Here is a 25744-nt window from a genome sequence, read left to right on the forward strand (position 1 = left end):
CTGGTGTCAATCCATATTTGTTTTGGATCCATGATCTTTTTAGCCATCTTTTTATCTCGCAACATCCAGCATTGGCCCTCCTCTTTTTCTCGGAGTCTCGCGGAGTTTTACTTGTTTGGGTGGCATCCCTGTTATACAACAAGCATTTGGTCATCACCATATCGGGGTCACACAGTTTTTCCATCTCGGACAACAGCATGGGTTTCGTTTTTTGTCTCTATAGAACGTAATGATATCCTAGAAGCTTGACACTTGCGCTAGTTCAGCGCGCAATGAACCTGAACACTTACACGCCTCCCTTACATAGTCACATAGATGGTGGTGTTGGGAATAATTTCAAATCCAAATTATATAAGTTACAAAAGCGACCCGAATGACGACATGCAAGCCTTACTAGGGGTGTCGGTATTACCGTATATTTCTTGTTCGTAATCACAAATTATGATTGAGCCTCCCTCACGTGTAAGTCGCCCTGAACAAGAAAGGGCCAAGAAAAAGAAGAAAAAAGAGGTGGCTGGGAGAGGACGCCACGCGGACGAGTCATGTTCTCGCAATGCGACCCACTCATAATATTAAAAATATACCATTTTTAGTACACAGTAGTTCTTTGTAACGAACCGGCGCGCCGTTGCAAAAGCCAAGTCACAGGAGCCGACAGGAAATTATACTTGGAGAAAACCAGGCAGAGATACTGGAGGAGATGAAGATTCTACGGTAAGTCGTCCCTGCTATCGTGCATGATTCCCATCTAGTGTATCACGTCTTCTCCCGAGAACAAATCAGTCATCTTGTGGTGTTGATGGCATTTACATGTTCGTTGCCTATCACTAGCAGCCTTTTTTTCGAGTTTAAAAGTGCCCCGAAAGACTCAAATCAATGTGAGATTCTGGCAGGAAACCTCGGCGTCCTCGTTGTCCCAAGAGACGAGCCTGATTCGAGACATTCCATGATTGGGTGATGCGGCCGTATTTGGTGGATGAAGACTTGTTATTGGAAGAGGTGAGAGGTGTGCTGCTCTTGCCTCGACGATGTAGTTTGGTCGCATTGGTGACATGGAATCATGTTGACTATATCGACATGTACAGTAGGTAGGTAGGCATGCTTGATGGGGTTATAGATGCGATGCAACTGGATCAATCTGCTGTTGAGATAGAATGGCGTTGGAAACCTGCCAAGCTTGCCGTCCAATGCGCAGTATCGATGCAATTCGTGACGGCCAAGGACATTTGTCGAGGTCGACTGTTGGACTTGTATGAGTCTTGTTGTCCGAGGTCTGCGATCCCTCATGTCCCTGCAATACGAGCTGAAAATTGTCAAGATCGAATGGGGGAATGATACAGTAGTCTCCCTTGAAACAACTATAGCGTCCATCTGCAGTGTCTCACGCGACTCTTATGCACAAAGGACGAGAGAATATGCCATTCTCTTTGCGGAATACCTGCTTGGTCAGTTATCTCACTGGTCTCACATCTTTTTTTTTTCTCGATTTCGAGGTAGGGGGATGGGCTGATGGGGCGGGGAATGTGCGAATGTGGCTGTTCAACTACAAGAGCTGGTAAAAGGCCAATTCGCCTCTGGGTCCAATTGACGTGTATTTTCGCCATGAGTTTTGTCCTGGGTACCAGCGGGTAGCAAGAACGGTCTTACGAGTCCTCAGAACTCTCAATGGTCACTGCAAGCAAGTCTGCCAAGTATGGACTTGCCGCGTATACTTCCAGTCATCTCCCATAATTGCGTATGAGCGCCAGACATCACGTCGAGATCAACACCGGTGTTTAATTATCATTTATACATCCAACATCGCTAATCTCGGGGATGTTCCGTTGATTAGTCTTATCAAGAGACTTAGAGACGACAGTGTTCGAGTCCCTCAGCTTGCTTGAAAGGAAAACCGAGTCCTTTTGAATATATAACCCGGGTCCATTTAACATGTTTGGATGGGGTATGCAAGTGCTTAAAGCTCTGTCACCCTCAAGGGCTACCAACTCATAGGAATTAGCATTGTGAGTTACCAACCTCAAAGACGTATGCCCTGCACCACTGTGGTAGAAGCTATGATAGCAGGTGTCTTGCCAGCCTCGGCTTGCCGTTATGCGACCTTTTGCAGAAAAACTTGCTGCTTCGCAAGATCTCTGCGCTTTGTGCATTGTTGACATGGCGTGTTGTTCTTGAGAATGTCGCCGGTCAAGCACTTGTCAGGTAGGATATCCCAGAGAGCAGCAGCCGTGAAGATCTCCTTGTAATTCATGGACGAGGCAAGCAGATGATGAGCGCAGAATTTGTCATTGCAGGGACAATAGGCTCTCACAGGGGTGCAGGTCTCCTCTCGGCTGGGTAATGGTCGAGCTGATGCGTGGTTATGAACCATAATCGTGTATATGAGTATCCCTACAGTGGAATAAAGTGGTCAATATGAGGTTAACTTGGGTAATACATTGATCGGCCTGTATCAAAGCCCGTTACTTGCGAGGTTAGGGGTGAATTTCTAGGTCTGGTTGTCGGGATCAACATTATATTGTCTGTCAGTTCGAGACCATTGACTTGGTGACCTACTGTCTGGCTGCCCAATTTTGCGTATTGTTGAACTTGAATTAGGATGGAGTAATGACGTACTTGAAGTTTTCGCAGCCGATGGCTGCAGGATACGCTTTGCCGTTGGTTGACTGAACATGATATTGCTCGTGTACTTATAACCTTGAGTTGGCGGATGACTCCTACAGCCGTCGACATATTCAAAGACCACAATGCCTTGCATAATACCAAATCTCAGCGTAAGGTTAAATAAGAGCAAGATCTGTTGAATTATTCTCGAAAGTTGAACTAGAGGACAACCTATTTACATCTAATCTTTGTGGACCTAGCTAATAATTGAAGATGTTCAGAGCATAGTCATCCACTATATAATATTTAAGAGTAAACAAGCAACAAGTCGTCATAATTGGATAGCGACTAAAGTTGTAGTCATCAATCAACCACCACATTGACATGAAGACCAGCCGTAAGTGCACGCACAGACGTACATCATCGTCCCCCTAGGTAATGAACATGGGCAGCCGAAAGGCAATTGGGTCCTCCAAACAACAGGTCGATGGCATATAAGCTGCATGTTAATTCACATGGGCAAATTCTTTCAACAGTTTTCCCAACGTTTACGCTAGTCCCAACATTTATTGTCCAAAATGCCGTTACTCAATGCAACCAAAAGGTGGTGACATCTGGAGATGTCAAGGCAAACAGGTCTCAAAGTAAGCCGACTAAGCAAATCGGAGCAAAAGAACTCAGTCAAAGAAGAGACAATCAATGTGCCGCTGGACCTGGCAAGCAAAGTGCCCAATCACCAGACTTAGAAGTTGCAATAAAGCTTCAAGAATGTGGCCATCGGTCTGCTTCCAGACTCCTTCGTAGCACATGCGACTCCGCCTTGGCCATTATCCATTTGCCGACACAACGTAACACAGTATAGTGGTATAAGTGCCGAGGACAAAGAGGGGGGCTCAACTCTTGAGATGCTTGTGAAAACCTAATACAGATCAAAATTTGCGCGTCGCCATCGAGCCTATAAGCCAAAGGAGCCAATGTCAATGCCTATGAATTGGAAGGTCGTCAAAGTAATATATTCCATGAACGCTTACCAAGCCTATTGGTTGTACCGGTGTAGATAGTTGAACCGTTATATGTCATAACGGGCAGGTACTCCCCTCACAATATTCCGTGAGACGCGGCAGTGCAACACACCATCATCAACTAAGCGAGAACATTCGTCGCCGGACTCCGAATCTGGGGTTCCCAAGTGCCGCGCGATCTTCAGGGATCAACCGGTATTGCATTTGGGGCAAATCGACCAGCAATGTACCACAACATGGCAAGTATTTTGTCGATCATGTCAAGGATTGGGTATTGACTACCAAGCAGTCATTCACTCATGCTCTTGCAGGCTCACTGATTCACTGCAGCAGCTAGAGAAGAAACGATACAGAGTAAAAGTAAAATATCGTAATATGTGCATTTCAGATCCTATTTACATCTATATCGTGATGAATAATTACTCAATTACCATTCGAGTTTCTTTCGTTATGAGCATCGCACTAAGGAAAACGTGAGAATATGTCGCCTCCTTCTTTTCCATTCTTTTACAGAGTCGTGTGTCCGGCAGTGTCACCCTTGAACACCTTTGCCGGCCAGCCCTGTAGCGTCGATCTTTCGTCGACGACGTCTCCACCCATGACAAGCGTGTGCTCCATCAAGCAGCTGTCATTCTGCATACTTGCGCCCGATAGCAGTCTGCTACCACTTCGCAGCACGCAACGGTCGCCAACGTGCAACTCGTTCAAATCAAAGGTACCACGAGTGTTGATGTGACCGACAAGACTCGCGTCGTCAACAACGCAGCGGTCACCCATGGTAATCAAATCGGGCTCGGTGAACATGAGACTCGGGGAGCCGTTCACAAACAGAGCGCAGTTGTCGCCAATCTGTGCACCCAGCGCACGGAAGTACATGACGAGCCAGTGCGTGCCCGTAAGCATGCCAAGAATACCGTGGCCACGGTAGCAGTGGCGACGAATCTTCTCGATCGACAAGAAAAGTTGCCAGCGCTGACAGTAGCTGCTCTTGTCCCAGTCGTAGTTGCCAGGCTTTCGGTGGCCGATAATGGTCCACTTGGCCACGATGATGAGCAAGATGGCAAAGATGGCCAGGCCAGTAGTCAAGACAACAATGCATGCAGTCATGAAACCCCAAGTGTGAAGGGCATCGCTCCAGAAGCCCCGACCCAGGATTTCGTCGTAGTTCATCCAGTAGATAATCTGGATTGAAAGAATAAAGGGAATGTTCCATAGCGCCGCGGTAAATGCAGTGATAAAGGATGAGTATAGGAAGATGACGAATTGGCCCATAACTCTGTAAGGGGCCTTGCCCTGATAAAAGGCTCGGCCGAAGGGGCTCAGGTTTAGCTCTTCCTCCCGCGCAGCTGCCTCCTGAGGCGTAATCAAGACTTGACGGCTGGACTTGTTTGACAGGATTCCGTTTTGAGGAGCGCCCATGGACAATTGATTGGTGCTGGCCTTTGGTGTCAACATGTTGGGCGTCATTGGCGACATTGGCGACATGGGAGCGACTGATGCGAGCGTCGATGAGGCACTGGAGCTGACTCCGCTCGAGGTGGCAGACTCCACGAGAACACGCACGCGCTTCTGGTTTGCCTTTTCGGAAAAGGATGTGTCGAGGTTGAGCTTCTTGGGGTCGGTCTTTTCGGAATAAGTCTTCTCGGGGTCAGACTGCTTCGGGCGTGGGCGAGCCAAGTGGATAGCATCACCTCCTCGAGAGCCGACCCAGGTGCTGTTGTCTTCGTAGAACTTGTTACGCCTTGAAAGAGCGCCCGAACCCATGACTGTACTCTTACCCACTTCGACACCGGGCAGCAGGCAGACTCTGTCCGCAATCATGGCGTTGTCACCAATCTTAACCTTTTCAGAGCTGAGGCCGTCAGAAGTAACCAGGTGAGAGCGCGAGCCAAACACAACATCGTTACCAATGTCAATGAGGTGGTAGTCGCCAATGGATGGGCCAGTACCGGGCCAGTAGACACGCTTACCGACCTTGCCACCTAGAAGTCTGACTGCAACCGATGTTCCTTCGTAGTGCTGACCCAGAATCTCAGTCATCTTGTGCAGCTTGGATACAGGCATGATCTTCTTCATAAGGGCCATGCGCCATCTATCAACAGAGCTTCGGGTGGCTGCAGGGCTGGGCTTGAGTTTGCCAAACCAGACGTCGAGGAATAGACGGACGGCGACAGCAAAGGCAAAGACGAAGAAAGGGCTAAACATGGATCGAAGTACCAGTGCAAGGTAGTGGTAACCGACTCTACCTTCTGATGCAAACCAGTGAATAACACTGCGCACAGGGTGGTCGGTCGGAATGGGCTTAGCCATGACAAGACCGAGTAGACCAAGTGCCCAGGGAACCAAGGACAGGATGTAGCTGATGAAAGCAAGAGGCATGGTGACAAGGATTGTCATCACCCAAGGAGCGCCGGGGACGCGGTTCGAGGGTAGGTCACGGAAGCTCTCGTCAGTGTCCTCCAGTTCCCAAGCAGATGAGTTCGGCGGCATGCAGGCATTGTCGGGAACACTGCAACCGGGCGCGACAATCGAGGCCTTGTTGATGACGACGTTGCGGCCAATGGTGATGGGCGCAAGGTACATGGTCGTGTTCCTCTCTCCAGCGAAGGGGCGAATAGTGCAGTGCTCAAGCACGGCACCATCCTTGATATCAAGAAGATCCCACTCACCAGTCCGAGCGCCGTTGATGGTGACATTCTTTCCGATCTTGGCGCCCATTAGGCGGTAGTACATACACTTGCTCCAGTTGGACATGCCAAAGACACCCACTCCACAGATGTCGGTGATCTTCTGGACCAACCACCAGCGGGTGTGGTAAGGTCCCCACATGGGATAGTATCCAGCCTTGTGGCGTCCGATGATGACCCATTTGCAGATGATACCAACAAACGGCGAGAAGATACTCAGAATCACCTTGGATGCAGCAATACTGCAAACTAGAATCAGGAGACGACCGATAACTGACTGGTTTGTAGGCCACCTGAGGGTGCAACTGAGAACGACCATGAAGATTGTCCATTGAAGCGCGCGGCGCATGGGGTAGAAGAGGACCATGGGCATTAATTGAAGCAGCATGAGGAAAAGGTTGGTAGCCGAGTACTGCTTGTCACAGAAGTGGAAATCCTTCTCGTTGGTAGAGCTCGAGTCGGATCCGTTCAAGGAAGCGCCCTCCTGCTCCAGGTACTTGGCAATCTCGCGGGCAGAGCCGTGGTTGAAGACAAACTCGATTGGCACGGAAACCTTGAATTCGGCTCTGAGCATTGAAAGAAGACGACCAGCAAGAATTGAGTCTCCGCCAATGGAGAAGAAGTCCGCAGTCACTTCAATGTCAGTTGGGCTACGAGACAAAACCTTGCCCATGATCTGGACCACGGCCTCATCCAGGTTGTCAGCACTGGCATTCTCGGCATTGCTGATTTGTTGCTCCGCAATGGCGTGAAGTGCTTTCTTGTCAACTGTACCGCAGCCACAGAAGGGAATAGGCTGCTCCAAGTATTGTATCCGCTCTGGAATGTTGTAGTTGTCGGTCCTGGCTGGCAACAGCTTTTTGAGATCTGCAACGGCGGCGAGACCGTATTCTTTGGTAACCTCAGTTGCTGGCCTGGGTGCCAGGAACATCTCTGGCCTTCCATCAGAGCTGATGTCGACGTATGCCTCGATAATGGTCGGCATAATCTGGCTGGCGACATCTTGCAGTTGAGCTACGTCAACTGTGCATAGGCGAGCCGAAATCGGCTCCGCAAGAGGAGTGTCGACTGGCGGGCAGACCGCTTCCCAATGCTTCTCCATGAACGATGTCGTTCCGGTCTGCTCTGGAAGACTCAGGCGCTTGGCCAGATTGGTTCGCAAAACCTTGTTGTTCCTCTTTGGAACGTCGTCCATGTAGACAATCATGGTTGGCCACTTGGCCTGTTGCAGAAGCGATCGCATGGCGACATGAAGAACACGGATATCGACGCGTGGCTTACCCTTTGGTGTGACCAGCACGATACCGACGACTTCTTGGAGCACGTCATGGGTAAGACCAAACGCCAGCGCCTGGGACACTCGCTCGAAGATGGGGCTGTCAGGGTCGGCTGCAGCCGAGACGATGGCGTTTTCGACCTCAAACGGCGAGATGATTTCTCCACCACGGTTGATGACCTCTTTAGAGCGGCCCGTAATGTAGAGAAAGCCGTCCTCGTCCATGTAACCCAAGTCGCCAGTGTCGAACCAGCCATCTGCATTGAATGGAGACCTGTCTAGGCTGCCATCGGGCTTCAGGTATCCCTCAAAGACTGGCGAACCACGGACACTGATACGACCGATGGTGTGTGGAGGTGCCTGCCTTTCTGCACCATCGAGAATAGTGAGTTCAGGGCCGACCGAGATACCCGAAGTACCTTCACGGTCTAGCTTGTAATCCAAGGGAGGTGTTGAGATGGGCATACATCTGAAATATTGCATTTAGCGAAAAATCCACGAATCACTGCAGAGGGCAAACACCTACTCGGTCATTCCGTAACTTGGCAATACGGTACAATTGAAAGTGTCCCTCAATTGCTCTGCAAGTGCGGGCAGCAAACCACCAGCGGCATTGCAGATGAGGCGAATCCTGCTCTTGCTCATATCTGCCTGTCGGTTGATGCCCTCGTTCAAGATGAGCGAGTGCATCGTGGGGGATGCATAGTACCATGTTGGCAATTCCTGGTCAACCAGGTCCCAGAACAATCCGGGGTCAAAGCCAGAGCAACAAATTGTTGATCCTCCGGCGAAAATGGGAGCAAAAACGTTGCGAATAAGTCCTCCGCTAAAAAGTAACGTTTAGCTTCCGTTCTTTCGGCACGCTCGGGTAAAAATAGATTAACTTACACGTGGTGTAACGGCATCATATTCAGGCACGTCTCCTGTGGCGTCAAGCCCCAAGAGGTAATGACCTGGTGGGCGCCGCTAATAGCTGCGTGTATGGAAATTGGAACGAGCTTCTTGTTTCCTGATGTACCACTCGTAAAGAGCTGAATACATGTATCCTTGGGGGCGCTTGGCTGCGGGGCAGCGAGGGCTCCGAGGCTGGAACCCGATTCGCTCGTAACTGTAATGCTCATGTCTGATTCTATCCGAGCCAGGCAGATCTGGATTCCTGCCTCTGCAACCCATCCATCCTGTAGGGCCAGTTTCTGGTAATCCTCGGCGGTTGTCAAGACGATTGTGGCTCCGGCTTGCAGGACGTCGGCCTTGAACTGCTCAACACCAACACCTGGCGTGACCGGGGCGGCAGTGTAGTAGGTCGAAACGGCAAGGATGGTGGCGGCTAGTATAGGTCCGTTTGGTAGTGCTACTGCAACGACTTCCTTCTTGAAGCTCTGTGTTGAAGGGAGGCGGAAACCCTGGACGAATTGCTTCAATTGGGCGTGTGTCATGTAGTCCCGGACCGAGGCGGCGTAGATGGCAGGCGTCGGGTGGTCTGGCAGAAAGTCCACAATGGACTTGCCGTCGAGATCTAGTGATGCCATCGTGAACGACAGGTTGGGTCTCCCCAAAGCGTCTCCTCAAGTTGAACAAGGAAAGGGCATCCGTCAAAGACTGGGGTTTAGTCAGTCAGAGTCAGAGTCAAGAGGAAGTTCGACGACGATGGTTGATCAACACAACTAAACCAAGATCAAAGGGAAAAAGAAGAAACAGATATGGATATGCTTGTCTCATATATATCTTTGGGCAATGGCACACACTCTCTCTCTATTACCCTCTGGATCACCTCGGTGACCCCTGATGAGGATCGGCACTGGTAGTATACAAGGGTTAGCAGGCATATGGTTCAATGAATTCTACGCACAAGACCCAAGTTTGGATATTTTTCCAGCTGCCCCCCCAAGCTGGGACCCCCAACCAAGTAGCAGCAGGCACTATCTCGGTCACTCCTTCCCGTAGAATACATGCTGGGGGACTCGTGCTACGACATTACTCGATGTGTACGTACCTCAAGGTTGTCGGTCGAGGTACTTGGTTACGTACATCATGTATCGATTCTTTTGGAGGGCAATAAGCAGCAGCGGCGGCGGCAGCATCAGATTCAAGTAAAGAGATCAACGATCCCAGGTTCTCGCCCACTTCTATTCACGTCCCTGCCATCGCCCCCTTCAAGGATGAAGCGACAGAGAGAGTGGGCTCCAGCGAGTGCAACTCCCGGGTGGCCAGCTTATCTGGTCTGGAGCTGGGAGCTGAAGAGACAGGCCAGCAAAGTGACAGGCTGGGCGTACTCGTACACTAACTAACTAGGAGGTATAATTCTCCATACCGGCATCTCCTTCCTTTACCGTATGGTATATGATCGGGGCGCCTATCAACAGATCCACCTCGCACTCCATAGCACCAAAGTAAACTGACTCTCTGTGTCTTTGGGAGCTGGTACATGGTGATAGACTATTAAATTGGAGCTAGGGCGGCCGTATATCGGCTTGTGCCCCCGTACAGAAGGTAGAACCTGCAGCAAGCCCTATCCGCCATCATGTCCGGGGTGCCTGATTGGTCGAGTTCGAGATGCAACCTTAAAAAATGCCATCTCCGTGATGCTCCACTCTCGCCTGGCATTTTTTTTTTGTTCAGTCGTTTGTTCAACATTCCTGGGGCCTGTCCCCGACTTCCCGGTAGTGGTATCTCTAGAGGAGGGGGTACGTACCGTTTCTTCTAACGCCCGTTTCAATCTGCTCTCTCAGTTTTGTGATTCCCATAATCGGGTCGTGCATCTTATCTTGTCTTTGTTCCCTGCAAATCCATTTTAATCCCCGATGGCCCATGGCTGCGAAGAACGACATTGTCAAAGCGGACGGTTTTGCATACTCGCTTCCGTGCCTGATCTGCGTCGGCATGCGCAATCGACTTGCGAAGACAGCCGCGCGACTGCCTGCAATAAACATGCAATACGGTGACTCGTGAGTCGTACGCCCATGTCGTTGATGATAAGTGGTTTTCTTACACAATCAGAATGTCAGCCAGGACGGACCTACCTCTTGCATTGCAGTAGGCCAAACGATAGACCTTGTATGGGGCTCCTATAGTCACATAGCGCATTGCGCCATGAATGAGCAACAGACGAGCTGGGAAGTCAATAATTCGTTTCATGGCCACTGATGTGTGCTGCTACTGCTGGCCCTGCTGGCGTGCTTGGTTAGGTTGGGCTGGGCTGGCTGGCAGTGGCTGGCTGGTTGGTGGATGAGGTGCACCCAGGGGAGTGATGTCCTCTTTGGCTCCACCTTCTCCTTCGGGCAACGCAGAACAAAGCGGAATGGAGCAGAATTGGGCCTTTGCCCCCCCGGCTTTCGACTGGGGCAGAACTTTATAGTGTATACCAGTTTCGCCGGACGTCTTCGTTCCCGTCGACGGCGGCGGGCGGCGGAGGAGGCAAACGAGAAACCTCCATGATCGATCCATCCATCCATCCCCATCCTCTCAAGACTAACGACTACTACCGTGTATACTACTCTGACGGAGTCAGAAGCTGCGCCTTGCGAGGCCGTGAGATCCGCCTTCCTGTGCCATGTTGCCGTGCTTGGCCTACAAATTCGACAACCCTCACATTATAAGGACCTGGTTATGCTTATAATTCAATTTACCCGTAACATATCGGTTCTGCGAGACCGTTGGCGCACTCAATTTTGGCCGCCTTGGCGGCTCTCCCAGCTAGCGCCGATTGTGTGTCTTTAACATTTGATCCCAACATGGTAGCGAGCGTCGGTCGCAAGAACTTACCAGGTTTCCAGGTCAGGTACATGCCTAGGTACGCTAGTTAGAGGTATGTATGGGTGCTTGTTTAGTGGTTACCAGAGTAAAGGGTGAACCGTGATGAGACTCCACGTGGTATCAGGAACTTGGGAGCCGTCGGATCGATTCCAGTCCTCCATTCACACAAGTAATTCATCACAACTTGGATTTCATGACGACTTAAACTGGTCATGTCTGATAGGCGCACAATGCTTTCTTGCACCCTGCTTGGTTGGGCGCTTGCCTCACCGTCTGATCCTCCCCCCAGGAACCACATATGCCGTCAGCAATGGCTGCTGGCTGGCTACCTCCTACAGATATTGCTAAGCAACCTTGGGCAAAGCTTGTGTTGTTCAATAATCCACCGTGCTGCCAAGGCACTTATGACACTTGGCTCCCGCAAGGAATACGACGCGGCACAGCTAGGCACAGCTGCAATACTACCAAAGAAAAGCATAAACTCGTAAATTTCTTTGTTTCTTGTCGTGCTGGAGACCATCATGAAATCATCCGTACAAGCCGTATGCCGTGATGTGGAAAATGAACAGAAAAAAGGTTCGCAAACCCCGGCCCGCGATCTGTAAGTGATGCACCGGTTGCACCAACTACCTTGCACTTTTTTTTTCTCGTCACACAGGATCTCGACATACGCGAGGGGCCACAGTTGCATTCCAAGTTGGCATGTTCCACAAACATCGACGTCAGAGGCGACATGTACAATTCTAAAGTTTACTCGTTTCATCCAAATGTATGTCGGTTGCGAGAAGAAAACAAAAAGTCTTAGGAGAAAACAATTACTAGAGAGAAAAACCACCGTCCCACCTCGAGGTAGATCATGACGTCCAGCAGGCGCCCAGCGAGTCAAACGTTAGTGTAGTGTCCCGTACCTTTGTGTTTTTGGCATGTGCGGTTCGTCCCGTTATGATTGAGAAGAACTGTGGCCTCTTTGATTTTCATCTCCGGGGGAATTTCGTTTTGCTATTCTAGATTGCAGAAGTCTGCATACCAAGTTCATGCAAGCATAGTACCAAGCAATCAGGATCTTGTTTTCTCTCTCTCTCTTTTTTTTTTGTCGCTCGCTGATTTTTTCCATTTTCTTGCCTGTCCGTCCTTCGCCATCGCAGCCCCACAGTTTACTACTATTCACGGCACAAAGTCCAGAAGTTTAGACACATGGCCACCCCGCGATTGATAGCAATCGTTCGTTTCATCTGATTGAAGCGAAAAAATGCCGAGATTAGGATACTCGAGGGTTCTTTTTCTGCATCTCCAACAATGTGATACGGAGAAATCGACTGTTTTTGGGGGGTTTAAACTAAGAATGCTTCTTAAGCTTAACATTATTCCCGGATGTTCCACCTTGGCGCGCCGGTTCTGGACTGAAACTCAGTCTTGGGCCGAACTATTGCGACGTATAACAGAATATCTATCCGTTGTTATAGAATTGTACCCGGAGTATGAGCGGCCGCCACAACATTTTGCAACTGATAACCACATGAAATCCATAAATCAGAATGGACTGAGGGAACCTGGGGGACCTGGTGTAGATGAATCGCTTTTATCAAGGTGAATCCACTACTCATCACAGCTTGGCCTTGGCAGGCACCCACACCCAAGGCCAACCAGTCAGCCCGGCATGGCGTTACTTCGGGGCCTGGCTCCATTGATGTATGGGGGTTACAGTCGCCTGTCGAGTCGCGACAGACGAAAAGTTCTTCGCACGAGAGACGGAGTGAGGAAGAGACGGACACCCAAAGTAGGTTTTTTTTTTTTTTCTGGTTCCTCTTTGCCAAGCACCTAAAAGAAACCCGAGTGACCAAGACGGCGAGAAAATTCCGTATCGCTCGCCTCGCGTGTCGAGCTCTGCGCCGCAGATTGGCAGACAGGCTGCAAATGCCAAGCCATCCATCGGGATTTCTTCAGATGAGAGATCGGCGGGGGGGTTTAAACAAACGAAATAGGAGGCCTGGGCTACTCAGGTAGTCTAGACTGATTCTAGACGGAAACGATGCCGCAGCCGTCGTCCGTACCTCTTTAAACGAAGTGGCCAAGGCCAATATGCGACGGTATATATGTTGCAACAGATGACACGATCTGATAACCATGATGGCACTATAGGAAGGGTTTCTCTACTCTGAAGCAGAGGCCTGGCCCCCATCTGAGCCGACTTCACGTGCTAATGAGGAAGGCCAACCAAGAGCATTGCCGCAACCGAATCCCTTTCATATCGGCTCATTTTGGGATCGAGTTGGGGGCAAGGGGATTGGCGCAAGGGAATACGGTGAGTAGTGTAGGTGCTCAAGTACTTGTGTACTTCCGTACTGCCTGCTGCTTACATAGGTACATACTATACCTATACTACATCGAGAAATCCGATCTTCAGGGACCGTTACACTCAACAACTCAGTTGGCCGCATTCTCCACCCCACTTCAGATGAGACTTCAGACGACCTGGAGAGAGGTGACCAAAAACTAGAACCCAAAAAGAAAAGAAAAACGGAGAGCACCGTTCTGGGAAAGTCACATGTTTTTGCGTGCGCGCGCGCGCCCGGCAATGCTCTCTGCAAACGGAACAAAGAAAGAAAAGGAGACCACCGTCTAGACGCTATCAGATCAAGCATCACTTTCCGATAAAAGATTTCGCCAAGACCTGTTTGATGAAGACCACTTCCGTCTACGGCCTTAGCATCATGTTGGCCGCGATGCGCGGGACTGCAAACAGACGCAACGGCGGCCGTTGGTTGGGTGCAGTGCTGGCAAGCGCTGTCAAGCGCCTGTGGCTAGCTGACTTCTAGCTGACCTCTAGCTCACCTCTGTGCTGTCCCTCCCTCCGGCTGTGGCTAGCTGGCAAGATGCTGGCAAGATGCTGGCAGGGCGCTCTGGCCGGAACTCGACATCAGCTTGTCGAGAGAGAGAGAGAGAGAGCGAGAGCAAAAACAGACAGGCGCTAACCCCAATCGACGGTAGGTCTCGATGCAAGGTACCGACCGGATCCGCATCCAGATAAGGTTTTGCGGCTATCAGTGTGAATACATGTGTAGGTACCTAGGGGAAAAAACACACACAGCAGCTTGGCCGGCCGGCAGGGGAAGCAGCCAAGGTCTGCCAAGCGAGGCGTCGCCACACCGAGATGCTGCATGGTGCAACTTCGGTCACCATATCACATCTTCACCATGATAACAACTACTACCGTTGAGATATGCCGTTGATTGTGATGACGAAGGCACGGGATTATTATTGCAACGGTTGCAGCTTGAATTGCGACAACATCATGGGCGACAATCTGTGCATTGCATTCTCTATCTTTTGTATCAAGCAATACTCTGTATACATTCGTCAGCTTTGCTGCAGACTAATAAGACCCAAGCAACTTGGCGCAGGCTTACCAAGTCTTATACCGTCCAGGATGCGGCAGCCGAATGCCTGCCAGCATTGATTGACAAAGCATGTGCGGGATGAGACTCTCGAGCATCCGTCGGCGATAAGCAAAATGATGGTATACCGGCGATTCTTTTGCGAGAGGATCGTCAACTTTCTCTCTACTCCATACTCGCAACATGGTACGATGTGACGACACGAAATTTCTAGAATGCGGCACTTCTCCAGCTAGTCTTGCACTAATCACCGCTAACCCAGATCAATTATCGTGATACAGAGGTATGTACTACATGTATACTATGGAGCGCTGGCTTCTTGCTTTTGGGCATCCCCGGGCCTCTTTCCATTAATCATACATTTGCAGAGTTTTACAATGACCCAGAGGGTTGGGTGCGTGTCGTGCAATAGATCACGATCATGGTCAGGCCTTGGAGGCTAGGATCCCTAGGCGGGGATAATTGTCAGTTCCCGCTCGCTCCCGTCAAACTGCCATGATGGTGGTAAATTCAAAATTGAGTTCCATATCCATTTTTATTCTGAAAGCACCTCACTTTAACCTAGTGTAGTTCCAGCAGCAACGCCGGATGCGGATACCAGAAAAGAACGACGATCAAGTCCTCTTTTGAACATTAGCAAGCCGCAAAGGTACTTGAACGCTCCCTCTTCTAGCTACCCTCTTCAGAATTCCAAATGATGATGATGATGACGACAGGGGGTTCAAGTCCACTCCAGCGTCCACTGCTCCAAACGAATGCATTCAATGGACAACGTTGGGTGATGTATTGGGCGCTTCGACCCTTTCACCGCGCGTCCTCGAGCAGACGTCGACATGGTCGAAAGAGGCTATACTGGTGACGATCTCTCCAAACCTCCCCCAGCGACTTGGATGTCGTGGGAGGGAACAATCAATAGTCCGCAGGCGTCCATGGCAAGACAGTGTCAATCGCCACGTGGGCGCGCGGCCGCCTCCGTATTGATTCTTGTTGCTTGTCTTTGACATGGCTCATCATGGATTTGGAAATGGCATTCACCGATGCACTTTTGCAAATGCTCTTCTTTTGCTTGCATAAGGGTCCACTAGTTGTAATTGCATACTGCAATGTACGCCGTGGGCCAAGAGGCCTCATACGCGTCCTATCACGCGTTGCACGCTTTCAAATGCGTGGCCAAGAGTATCTGAGTGTTGACAAAGCTCAAGATAAGACTTTGAAACTTCAGTGCATGTATGTATGCATACATGCATGCATGTGTAGTGGTGAGGTATCACAGATCTCACGATGCGTTGTTGGAGTTCTGAGAGTTCTCCTATCTTTTGACGTCCTTCCGACTAGCCGTCGTGGCACAGCGTCGATCTGCCCTGCAAAGTTCGGTGAGGCTCTTCTACCTAGTGCCGAGTATGTACGTACGCCAGTCAGATTGGCTACCACTGACGGTTTTTGCAAGATCCTAGTGTAGACTCTAAAAAGACCCAGATAGTACTCGACTAAAGTCGGGCCAGGGGGGTTTAGCAGGTGCCGCAGTTTCCACCTGGTTTACGTGACATCCACTTGAATATTGAATCCAGTGTCCGGTAGATGACGTCGATCCATTGCGACAACCTAGCAGGACAGTAAAAGTGCCGATACGGGGGTCCCATGGAAGGGAATACACAGTAGGCACAAGTTTTTGTAGTGGTATATTGAAGACGAAGATGTGAACGAAGTAGAAACAAAAACAACATCTAGAAGAAACCAAAGGGTGAAAGATGAGCGCCGTATGTTTCAAGCAAACAAAATGGCTAACAGCCGAACAGCAAGGATCTGCTCGAAACTTTCCGGTCAATGTTACCATCCCTATCTATCTGCCTCACGCAATATCATGAATCCCGTCTGATAAGATTGCATTTTGGATAAGAGAAGTCCCGGCCGAGCAGCCTTGCAGGGTTGACCATAGAGGATCTGCATACATATTCTAGCCTGGTCTTGGGCAGCAGCGAATGGACCCTCGCCAAGACAGTGTACCATAGTATTGCGAAGAAAGATCAGAAAAGGCACTGAAAGGGCTCTGGACATTGGAGGGCCAAAGTGGTACGTATCCGTATTCCGTAGATTACTAGTGAGGGGATTTGCACCTTCAGTTGCCTATAATGAACAATCTCATCGACATAGTCTGAGATAACCCGGCACTATACCAGCCTACAGGGCCCGGGGTGGCTAGCAAGCGCAACTCCACACACCTCTCTCACCTTCACAAAAAGAAGCCCCCCCAAGGGCCCCCCCATAACGCCCATAGGGAAGATCCACCACTCCCCGGCGATGCCGCCTGAAAGGGGAATAGCAGACAGAACGGCATCCCGAATTGCATAGCGACAAAGGCCCCGATTCGGAAAGTACCGGGTACTCGAACTGCCCCGGGTACCGATTGATTGCTCATTATACCGTCTTCATTAAGCATTTCCTTTGTGGCATTTGAGCGCCGCCGGAGCTTTTGTTCATGAAAGAGACATGTTTGAGTTCATGATTGTTCTTTCGGCATTGCTCTAGTGTGTCCGGGAAAGAGTCTTCCGAGCGCCAAGTGTAAAACTACAATCGGTGTATTTTTAGCCCCGATCTAGTGAGAGTGGGAGAGAAAATGCCGAAATGGTACATACAAACACCCTGATGGATGATGTCGTCCTAATCCCTAGTTGTAAGTAGTAATGGGCCGGTATGGGGTTCGCACTGACTCTGGAGCCGCCGAACCTCGATAGACGGGCACTTTTGACGAACGGTCAGTAGTGTCATCGCATCATCATCGCACCGTTTGAAATGTCTGGGCGTAGGATGTTGTAATAAAAAGGCAGCTTACGTGAGGATCCAGATCAATGCATCTTATGGATGATCAACATGCAGTACGAGGTCGTGATGCGGCGCAAGAGATGAACGGTCTGACCAAATTCCCGTATTCACAAATTTGTTACTGTGCGCGCTACGAATGTTACTGACTCGATACGATGTGAGAAACATTTTATCGCAAAAAAACGGAAACGGAGACAAACTGGATAAACTTATCAGTGCTCGAGCCACGAATTGACCATGTCGGGCAATGCAAGTGTAGCTTGTTCCCACCTCACTCACATTATCAAAAAGTGCCACAACAAGTAGCTTTCTGGGTATTCAGAGATGCGTGTCTGAATCCACCGATTTTTACGTAACCCTGTGTGTTGCCATGATCTGCTGAAAAGATAGGGAAAGTAACATGAACCGTCTCGTTTGTACCTCTTTCTCCTCGACCCTAAGGACTGACCATGGTCTCGACCGTGGAACTGCTCCAGATCCACCTCCACACTGACAACATAAATCGAGCCTTGTGAGGGGGATGCTTCATGTCATTGTGCAGAAGATAAAGCAGTATGCCGGCCATCAAAGTACGGGGGAATGCAGTATGGAGTGGAGAGAGATCTTCTCCCAGTCTTCAAAGTAACTCGTTTATCGTGAAAGTTTGGGTGAGTACTACACGGTAGGTAGTGGATAAAGAATCTGTAAAGTGGAAGCGCGGATCCCGCATTTCACGTCCCTCTTGGGTCCAACTTTGCTTCCGAAAACTCTTCTATCAAACCCGGCCCTACCACTGTTTTTGGTTTCCATCTTCACTTGACCTGTCGTGCGGGGTCGTGTTGATAGATACTGCAAGCACAGATAGTCCTCTATTATCTGCAATGCAATCGCTCGTTTGAGGCGAATAGATCATCAACATACATCGTGAGGTGGCCGTCGTAGCCGATATCCTGAGGAGAAAGAGGAGATGACCGCAAAAAGAGGACCTCGAGGTCCAAAAGAGAGGAGCGAGAGGGTTTATCAGATTCGACCCTCCAGTGACTCCAGCCCACCCCATTCTATTTGATGCAAAGGGTGCAGCGCTGATCCCGAGTTGAAATATTATGGTTCTTGTTACTTAATTTTTGGACCCCCAGAGCCACGTGCTTGGGAACCTGGACACTCGACGCAAATACAAAAAATATCAAGGCCGCCCACAATACGAAAAGTGCGGGTTTCTCCGGTGAGTGAAACCACTTTTTTTTTGTAGATTCATTATCATTTGTCTTTGGGTTCGGGGTCGGTGTAACAATCTGCAATATCTCCCACACTATATACACTGGACCCTCGCAATTATGGTTGATCCCGGAGATCAGACGCCAGACTCGGCTTGAGGCACGGCGAATTTCTCCTCTCTGCAACGTACTGTAGTAATGATCATAATAAATGGGGCGGTTTTATTATCAAATTGTTGCAGAGTCGGGTTCATTCGGAAGAGTAGTCGCCACGCCCGCAATTACGTGATAGGCACTGGCGGTATTATCACTGAGACTACAGCTTGATCGCCTTGAAGCGGTATGCAGCTGTCGAGCCGATCACATCTGGGGTATTCTTGGATGACATCAAGCTGGTCTAAGTGAAGCGATCACCTTGCCACCAGTGTGTGGACTGTCCGCCAACCCCGCGAGATCTGGACCAGAAGATCATTGTGGTAATTCTTGGCATAGATCTTACATCATGGTCCATACTGGATGTAGCATTCGGTGTCAGAAAGGTAGAACGTACTTCTTGAAAGCACAATAGTGTATATCGAGACAGGCGATCATGTTTAATCCGATTTCGACTCACAAGGGCAACGTGATGCATGAAACATTTGAATATGAGAACATGTTCAGGTCGAGATTTCAACCTAGTTATACACATTAGGCCACTGAGACAGCACCTGGGGAGCAACCTATCTCAAGTCAGAAGAGCCGAAAAGTTAGATTAAAACGAGATATAATGTTCCTTCTCATAGCGCTGAAAAATGTGAATATTTCCTGAGGTCGACTGTGCCAGTATCGCCCTGTTTCCCCCAGGTAGCTATAAAGGCGTTGATGAATAATGATTGAGTTGCACTGTTTTGGCCAGGGAAGGTCTTGACCTGTGCTCCAGATCCGTGGCCTCTTATTGACAGATATGAAGCAATATATCGCGACATCATCTTTATAGGATACACGAATATGCCTCTATATTTGCAATCAATTATTGCAGCTTGTTAACTAGTATTTTGACTCTATCACGATGCAACCGTTATTGCCCAATAGTGTCCACTGTCAAGTTCAAAGTTTAGCTTTAACTTACTTCTATTTACCTTGATTCAAGGAGCAGAGAAATCAGAGAAATATCTGCCAAGTGCTACATGAACTTATGCCACCCAAAGATACCGCCTTGCGTCGAAGAAGCACGCATTTATATATATATAAGATACGAGGGAAGCATATTGGTTTCAAGATGCCACTTGGATAGATTTTCGATGACTGCCAAACAAATGTCTCATGACACAGTGTTTTTCTCTACAGAATACTCACCTTTGATCTTGTGTTCACGTACCGCTTCAATTGAATTTGCTTCTCGCTTCTTCATAATTCTGTCGTGACCAAACCACTCCCCATATCTTTGATTGATTAATAGAAACTCCGGCATGATCTACTGGTTCCTTCCTGAGGGGCGGTCTCAATTTTATGTTGTGAACGTAGCAAGTTGATTTTCCCTTTCTCCGATATGGAATGTATCAGAGCTGGCGTCTATGGCAATCACAGCCTCATTGAATCACCCATGCGTCCAGTAGGATGATACAGCTTCATGCAGCGTGTGATGCGCCACTTCGTTTGTTTCAAAATGTGCCGAGACTTTGCAATGTGTTATCAATCGCGTCAATTTGGGGTCTGTGCAGGCCTTGGATATCATTCTGCGTATGAATAGGGGCATGATCATACCAAAGAGGTAGCGTTGGGGCGCCTTTTAGATATTCATACATCCTTTTCAAGAATATATAGCATGTGGAAAACCTCACGGTTCTCGCCTGTTCATGCAAGGGAGTAAAGCGTTCGGCAGGTTGGGGAATGATGCCAAGCTGTGAGGATGCAACTCGTTTATTAGAACTTGAATTGATGAATATAGTATGAGTAGTACACAAGAGCAAAGCATCTGCTCAAGAATAACAAGCATTTTGCAAATAATCCGGGATTGCTTCCAACTAATGTGAAGGAGATGATGAATGCTCCACGGACATGACTTTCGCAGAAGGCCGGACCGCACATCATGAGTTTTACGAGCAAAAGATTGTTATTAAGGCTTAAAGTTTAAGAGATAGATAAATATTCGACATCTTCATCCCGACAGCATAGTTTGTGCTTCACGCTCATTCTTGTAGCCACTCTGTATCAAGTGGTTAGCAACCTTGTAGGACGTGTAGACTTGTAATATATCATTATGTTTGCGATTCAGTTGGCGTCTGGAGTCGACTCATGTTATTGCATAATATGAAACGCAGACATGTGAAATCTGTCAACTTGAGCACGATGTATCATGAATGCTATCGCGCAGATTGCAAAACTGACGGGAGGAAGGATGGAGATGACAAACTAAAACCTGCAAACGGGATTCCTAAATAGAGACATACATTGCATCTATGGTTTTAGCCTTATTATTGTCCCTTAATCAACATGGAACATGGGAAACATTTTCGCATATGCTTGCCCTAATCATGACACACTGCTTGAATGACTGACTCGCAAAAAAAGCGCATTGGTTAAAGTCCAACGGTTCAAGGGGTTTTCATTTGCCAGAAGTGCCCAAGAAGTTTGGAAAAGGGATCTAATGTTGGCAAATGATCTAGATCTGTTCCTGCATTGGTAGAGCAGAATAAATCGAGGTAAATTGAAACAAGGCCGCCGTCAAGGCACCCTCAAAAGCTGCTGAAATGGGTGTTACTGGAAAGAGGATAAATAATTCGCACGTAGGTGAATACTCGAAGTAGACAGCAGTCAGCCAGACCGTATGTGTGATTTAACAAAGAAAAGGCAAGTAGTGGACAATTTAACATGCTGAAGATAATGACAAGTAGATAATATATGCCGATGCGGTCATATACAGTAAGCCGAGGCAAACAAGTAGCAGTTGTGTTGCGATAGCAAATTGAGACCAACGACAAAACCTGATAGCTTTGCTCAGCCCCACAAGACAAGATCCGGAAACGGCGAAGCTATGCCACTATGCCACCACCACAAAAAATAATAATCCCCCTCTTCCCCCGCCTCGAAAGAGAGCTGACGACGATTCCTTCTTACACCACAGTTTCTTCTCACTGTCGTGTTTGTGTCCGTCAGTCTTCGTCGCTGCCGTCCTCTTTCTTTTTTCCGTTCCCTCTTCAACAGTTTGCTTCTTTTCGCATGAATTTCACTCTGTGATTTCAACATCACTCTTTTTTTCTTCTCAACTTTCACTTCTCACCCCCACCCCCCACTCTGCAGGCATCAGAGCAAACATGAACACCTCATCCATGGCCATGGAGATTGACGCACCGACTGGAAAGCGGTCGCGATCCCGATCGCCTGACAAGGCAGAACTCACCAGGAAGAAGACGGCCAGAGAGGAGACTGTCAAGGCGCCGCCAATTCTGTTGACGACAGAGATGATGATGGACAAGAGCCCCGACCGGCCTGCGACGCCGAGCGGGGGCAGGCCGCGGTCAAACGCTCTGAGGGACTGGACGCCCGTACCATCACCAACTCGTCTGCAATCTGCGACATCTGACTGCACAAAGCCCATCATGGCTGGGCTCTGATTTTTTTTTTCTCCATCCACGGAGCCCTACTTTTTACTGTCTGAACTCGGGCGGAAACGGGCGAAAGCCAAAAGACCGAGGCCTAGCTAGGCTGCGACCAAACGGTTTAGCTGGCAGTTTTGGGGGCCGAAAGACCCCACCATGAATGGAAACGCAGTTGCAGCTGATTATGTTACGGGCTCTCACCGGCGCGGATGAGGACGATTGAGACTACGGATCGAGACACCATTTGTGTGTCTGGTTGTCAGGAAGAAACGACTTTGTGCTAACGCTAGAAATATCGTGATGCTCCAAGACAAGACGCTGAAGCAAGATACCATATGAAAATGATGAAAAAGAAAACACGAAAAAGAAAAAAATACAGAAAAAAAAATAACCAGGAAACAAAAGACGCTTCCATGGATATCAGCGAAAAACCAATACTCCAGGGAAATGCTATCGATTCAGAGTAACACCATCGGATGCAGCACATAGTGCGGGGTCGGTCCTCTAGGTACCCATTATGCAACTCAGAGCAACATGTGCTCGCTCAGCCGGCTGAAAGGCCTTGAGCATCACGACCATCCCCGCAAACCTCTAAACGCATCTCACCCTCGACTGTTGAAACAAGACCTTGTACCCCAGCCCAATATCATGGGACTGGAATGCAGGAATCGGTCGGTTCCTTCATCTTGAGGAATGCAATGTATAGTCGAGAAAGAAGGCGCCCTAATGAGACTCGCTGCAAGTCTCACCCAGAACTATCCAAGTCTCGAGTGCCACCCCTGCGTCGATTTCAATACTTTCGACGACAGTGCTCGTGTTCGAATACTCCCGTTGTAACCGTGGAAGCATGTCCCAATCACAAATGAAATCCTCCTCTAGTTCGGATTGTCTGCCCTCTGTATGCGTTTCAGACTCCGACCTGTTGCCCACAAAATCGCCATTATGTCTTGGAGTTGATGCCGGAGTTGGATAAGACATGTTTGGTTGTTCTTGTTCTGGCGTTGATGGGACATCCAAAGTGGATGTCAAGAGTTGACCAAGTATCAAAGGACCATCCTCGTCGCATTCGCCCCAGCCGTCGAGATACTGAGTGTTGATACCTCTTTGTGCACGCTTAGCCGGGCGAATGGGATAGACGGGATTGGAATGGACGATTGTGTTGAGGCTGAAGCCGGAACCTCGCACATGGTCGTCATCGTACAGGAGCCCCAAGCGGTACAGCTCGGCGTCGTTTTCGACCACGTCGGATATGTACACCATCTCGGGCACTCGGAAGGCTTCTTGTCGCTCAAGTCGGGGCTTCTTGCGGGCAGCGTCGCTCGGCAGCCAGCACCTGCTGCGTGCCAAGTCGACGCTGTCCTCGCTGTCAATGACCCATCTCCGGGACTGCTGCGTCGCTTTCCGTTGTCGGTTGTTGTGGTTCATGCGAGCGCATAGACTGTCCCGGTTACTTCGTGGTTGCCTCTTGGGCTGCAACCACTTTGCGTTTTGCGGCTGATCGGAATCTGGTGCCAGAGCCTCTGCAGCTGCTGGACTCGAGCATCTCCCTATTTGTTTGAGTATTATAGACGATATGGGCGTCTGGTCCACTGGACTGGATATGTTTAAATCCATGCTGGTTGGTTCTGTGTTGATGTGGATGCGAGATGAAGACTCTGTACAAATGTTGGTAACAGCTAGCTGGCAGAACGCCTGTATGATTCGCAGCAAGATGGATCGCGCGAGGCGGCGAGAGAAAAATGTAAGCTTGTTTGTCGAGATGCAACAAAAGACTTGAGCACGGAGAAGGGCGTGGAAATGAGAATCTTATAAGGGCTGATGCCTACCATTGAAGTTGATGGCTATAGTCATGGATGGCAATCCTATACTACGTGATAAAATCATCGTCATTGGCACTTGCACTTGATTTCCAAGCTCCTGGCTTGCGGCGTCGTCCCGTTGGTACCCAGAATTCTTGGTGCAAAGTGACTCACGGGCACTAGGGGTCCCGTGGCGCAGTACAGTACACCTCACTAAAAAGACCTTGTCCGGGGTCAAGGGCAAGGCAGATACACGGCATGTGAGAGGCATGATGCCCACCTAGGTAGAGAATGCAGTAAGCAGCCATCACTCAGCTCGGCTATAATAGGCCCTTGGCTGCTAGGCGGTTGAATATGATTCATTTTTAAAGCACAAACATAGCCGGCGCAATAGTTTTATGATCGTGAGATGATTCAATCACTACGGGGTGTGCAAGGTGGGTGAGATGTGGTACCCAGTGATTGGTGAACCCGGGAATTTGGGCAGTCTTTTTCTTCTTGTTCACAGTGACTCATTCTGGTTGACATCTGCGCCCACCTCTTGTAATTGGCGAATCTACGGACGATTCATCAATGCAGGTGCTTGGTTCTATTTGCTATTATAATTACACCCCTAATCATTGGTCAATTGATGAAAACTGGTCTGTCACGGGCGCAGTGATCAAGATCTCCAGAATTTGCCCCGATCTAATATCTCGCATGTCTGTCTGAAATTCCGGACTGCCGGCGTCGGGGTCCATTTCGTGTCCAGAACGACCGAACCGAACTCGTTGAAACTTGCTGCAACAATTGGTAGGCGAGCGTAGGGGCCTAGAAAAGATCGTTCCAGTGGCCCAAAACCTGCTAGATGCAGCCTAGAAACCCACTAGACTCCAGTCTCTCGGCTTGCTTCAGGAAACAGGACCCTATATACCTTCCTTGTAATTTCTGGGGGTCGTTATCGCCCCACGGAAGGGACCCAAAATAGCGCCTTATCATCTCGGTACCTGGTGGCGGGTGGGTATAACGTCATGGCCCTTTCGCATTCTAGGCGACACTTTATGAACCAGCGTCATTTCTCACCGTGGGGACGACTACTATTCATATTCCGTAGTTTTGATTACGGATGAAGTAGTTTGGGCCAAGGCAGTCAGTCACCATACTCAGGACATCAGTTCAAAAGACCAACGCTCTGCATACTCAACCCAATTTAATGGGGACCACAAAATGCTAATCAGCCCGAAACCATGGGCAGTGAGCCGTTATGGGGAAGTCCCGCGCTGATCGTGCTGAGAGTTTCTCGCTGTCCTAAACTCTGAAACGTCTCTCTCTACACGTACTTGGCTTTTTGGGGGTGCAACGCTCAACATTATTTCTCTGTCCCTCTCCCGAAGCAATTCAGCAGGCTTCGCAATCTGCCAAGATAACCCGCGAGCCAAAAACTCTTCCCTTCGTTCTCCTGTCAAACCATCAAGGGTTCGCACTTCAATGAGCGACCTGACATTCGTTTCTCTGTGTACATACCCACTCCCCGATCTGCCACCCGATTGATTGAACCGCTGCCTGCGACCGTGCGAGTCTCTAAAAACAATTCGAACCCGCAAATTCATCGCCAGTGATACCCACGGATCGGCAAGAAAT

At 49.3% G+C, this 25744-nt stretch overlaps 3 protein-coding genes across 3 annotated transcripts; 1 reads left to right on the forward strand and 2 right to left on the reverse strand.

The window, feature by feature from the left end:
• Positions 1-4130: 4130 nt before the first annotated feature.
• On the reverse strand, positions 4131-9115 carry PFICI_03128 (uncharacterized protein; the record flags this gene model as incomplete). Its single annotated transcript, XM_007831709.1, has 3 exons — positions 4131-8055; positions 8113-8412; positions 8475-9115. The coding sequence occupies 3 exons, from the start codon at positions 9113-9115 to the stop codon at positions 4131-4133; spliced, it is 4866 nt and encodes a 1621-aa protein (XP_007829900.1).
• Positions 9116-22040: 12925 nt separating this feature from the next.
• Positions 22041-22340, forward strand: PFICI_03129 (uncharacterized protein; the record flags this gene model as incomplete). Its single annotated transcript, XM_007831710.1, has 1 exon — positions 22041-22340. The coding sequence occupies one exon, from the start codon at positions 22041-22043 to the stop codon at positions 22338-22340; it is 300 nt and encodes a 99-aa protein (XP_007829901.1).
• Positions 22341-23048: 708 nt separating this feature from the next.
• On the reverse strand, positions 23049-23939 carry PFICI_03130 (uncharacterized protein; the record flags this gene model as incomplete). The annotated part of the gene is made up of 1 exon (XM_007831711.1): positions 23049-23939. The coding sequence occupies one exon, from the start codon at positions 23937-23939 to the stop codon at positions 23049-23051; it is 891 nt and encodes a 296-aa protein (XP_007829902.1).
• Positions 23940-25744: the final 1805 nt, after the last annotated feature.

Source organism: Pestalotiopsis fici (assembly GCF_000516985.1).
Source record: "Pestalotiopsis fici W106-1 unplaced genomic scaffold PFICI_Scf_2, whole genome shotgun sequence".
Classification (NCBI taxonomy): Eukaryota; Fungi; Ascomycota; class Sordariomycetes; order Amphisphaeriales; family Sporocadaceae; genus Pestalotiopsis; species Pestalotiopsis fici.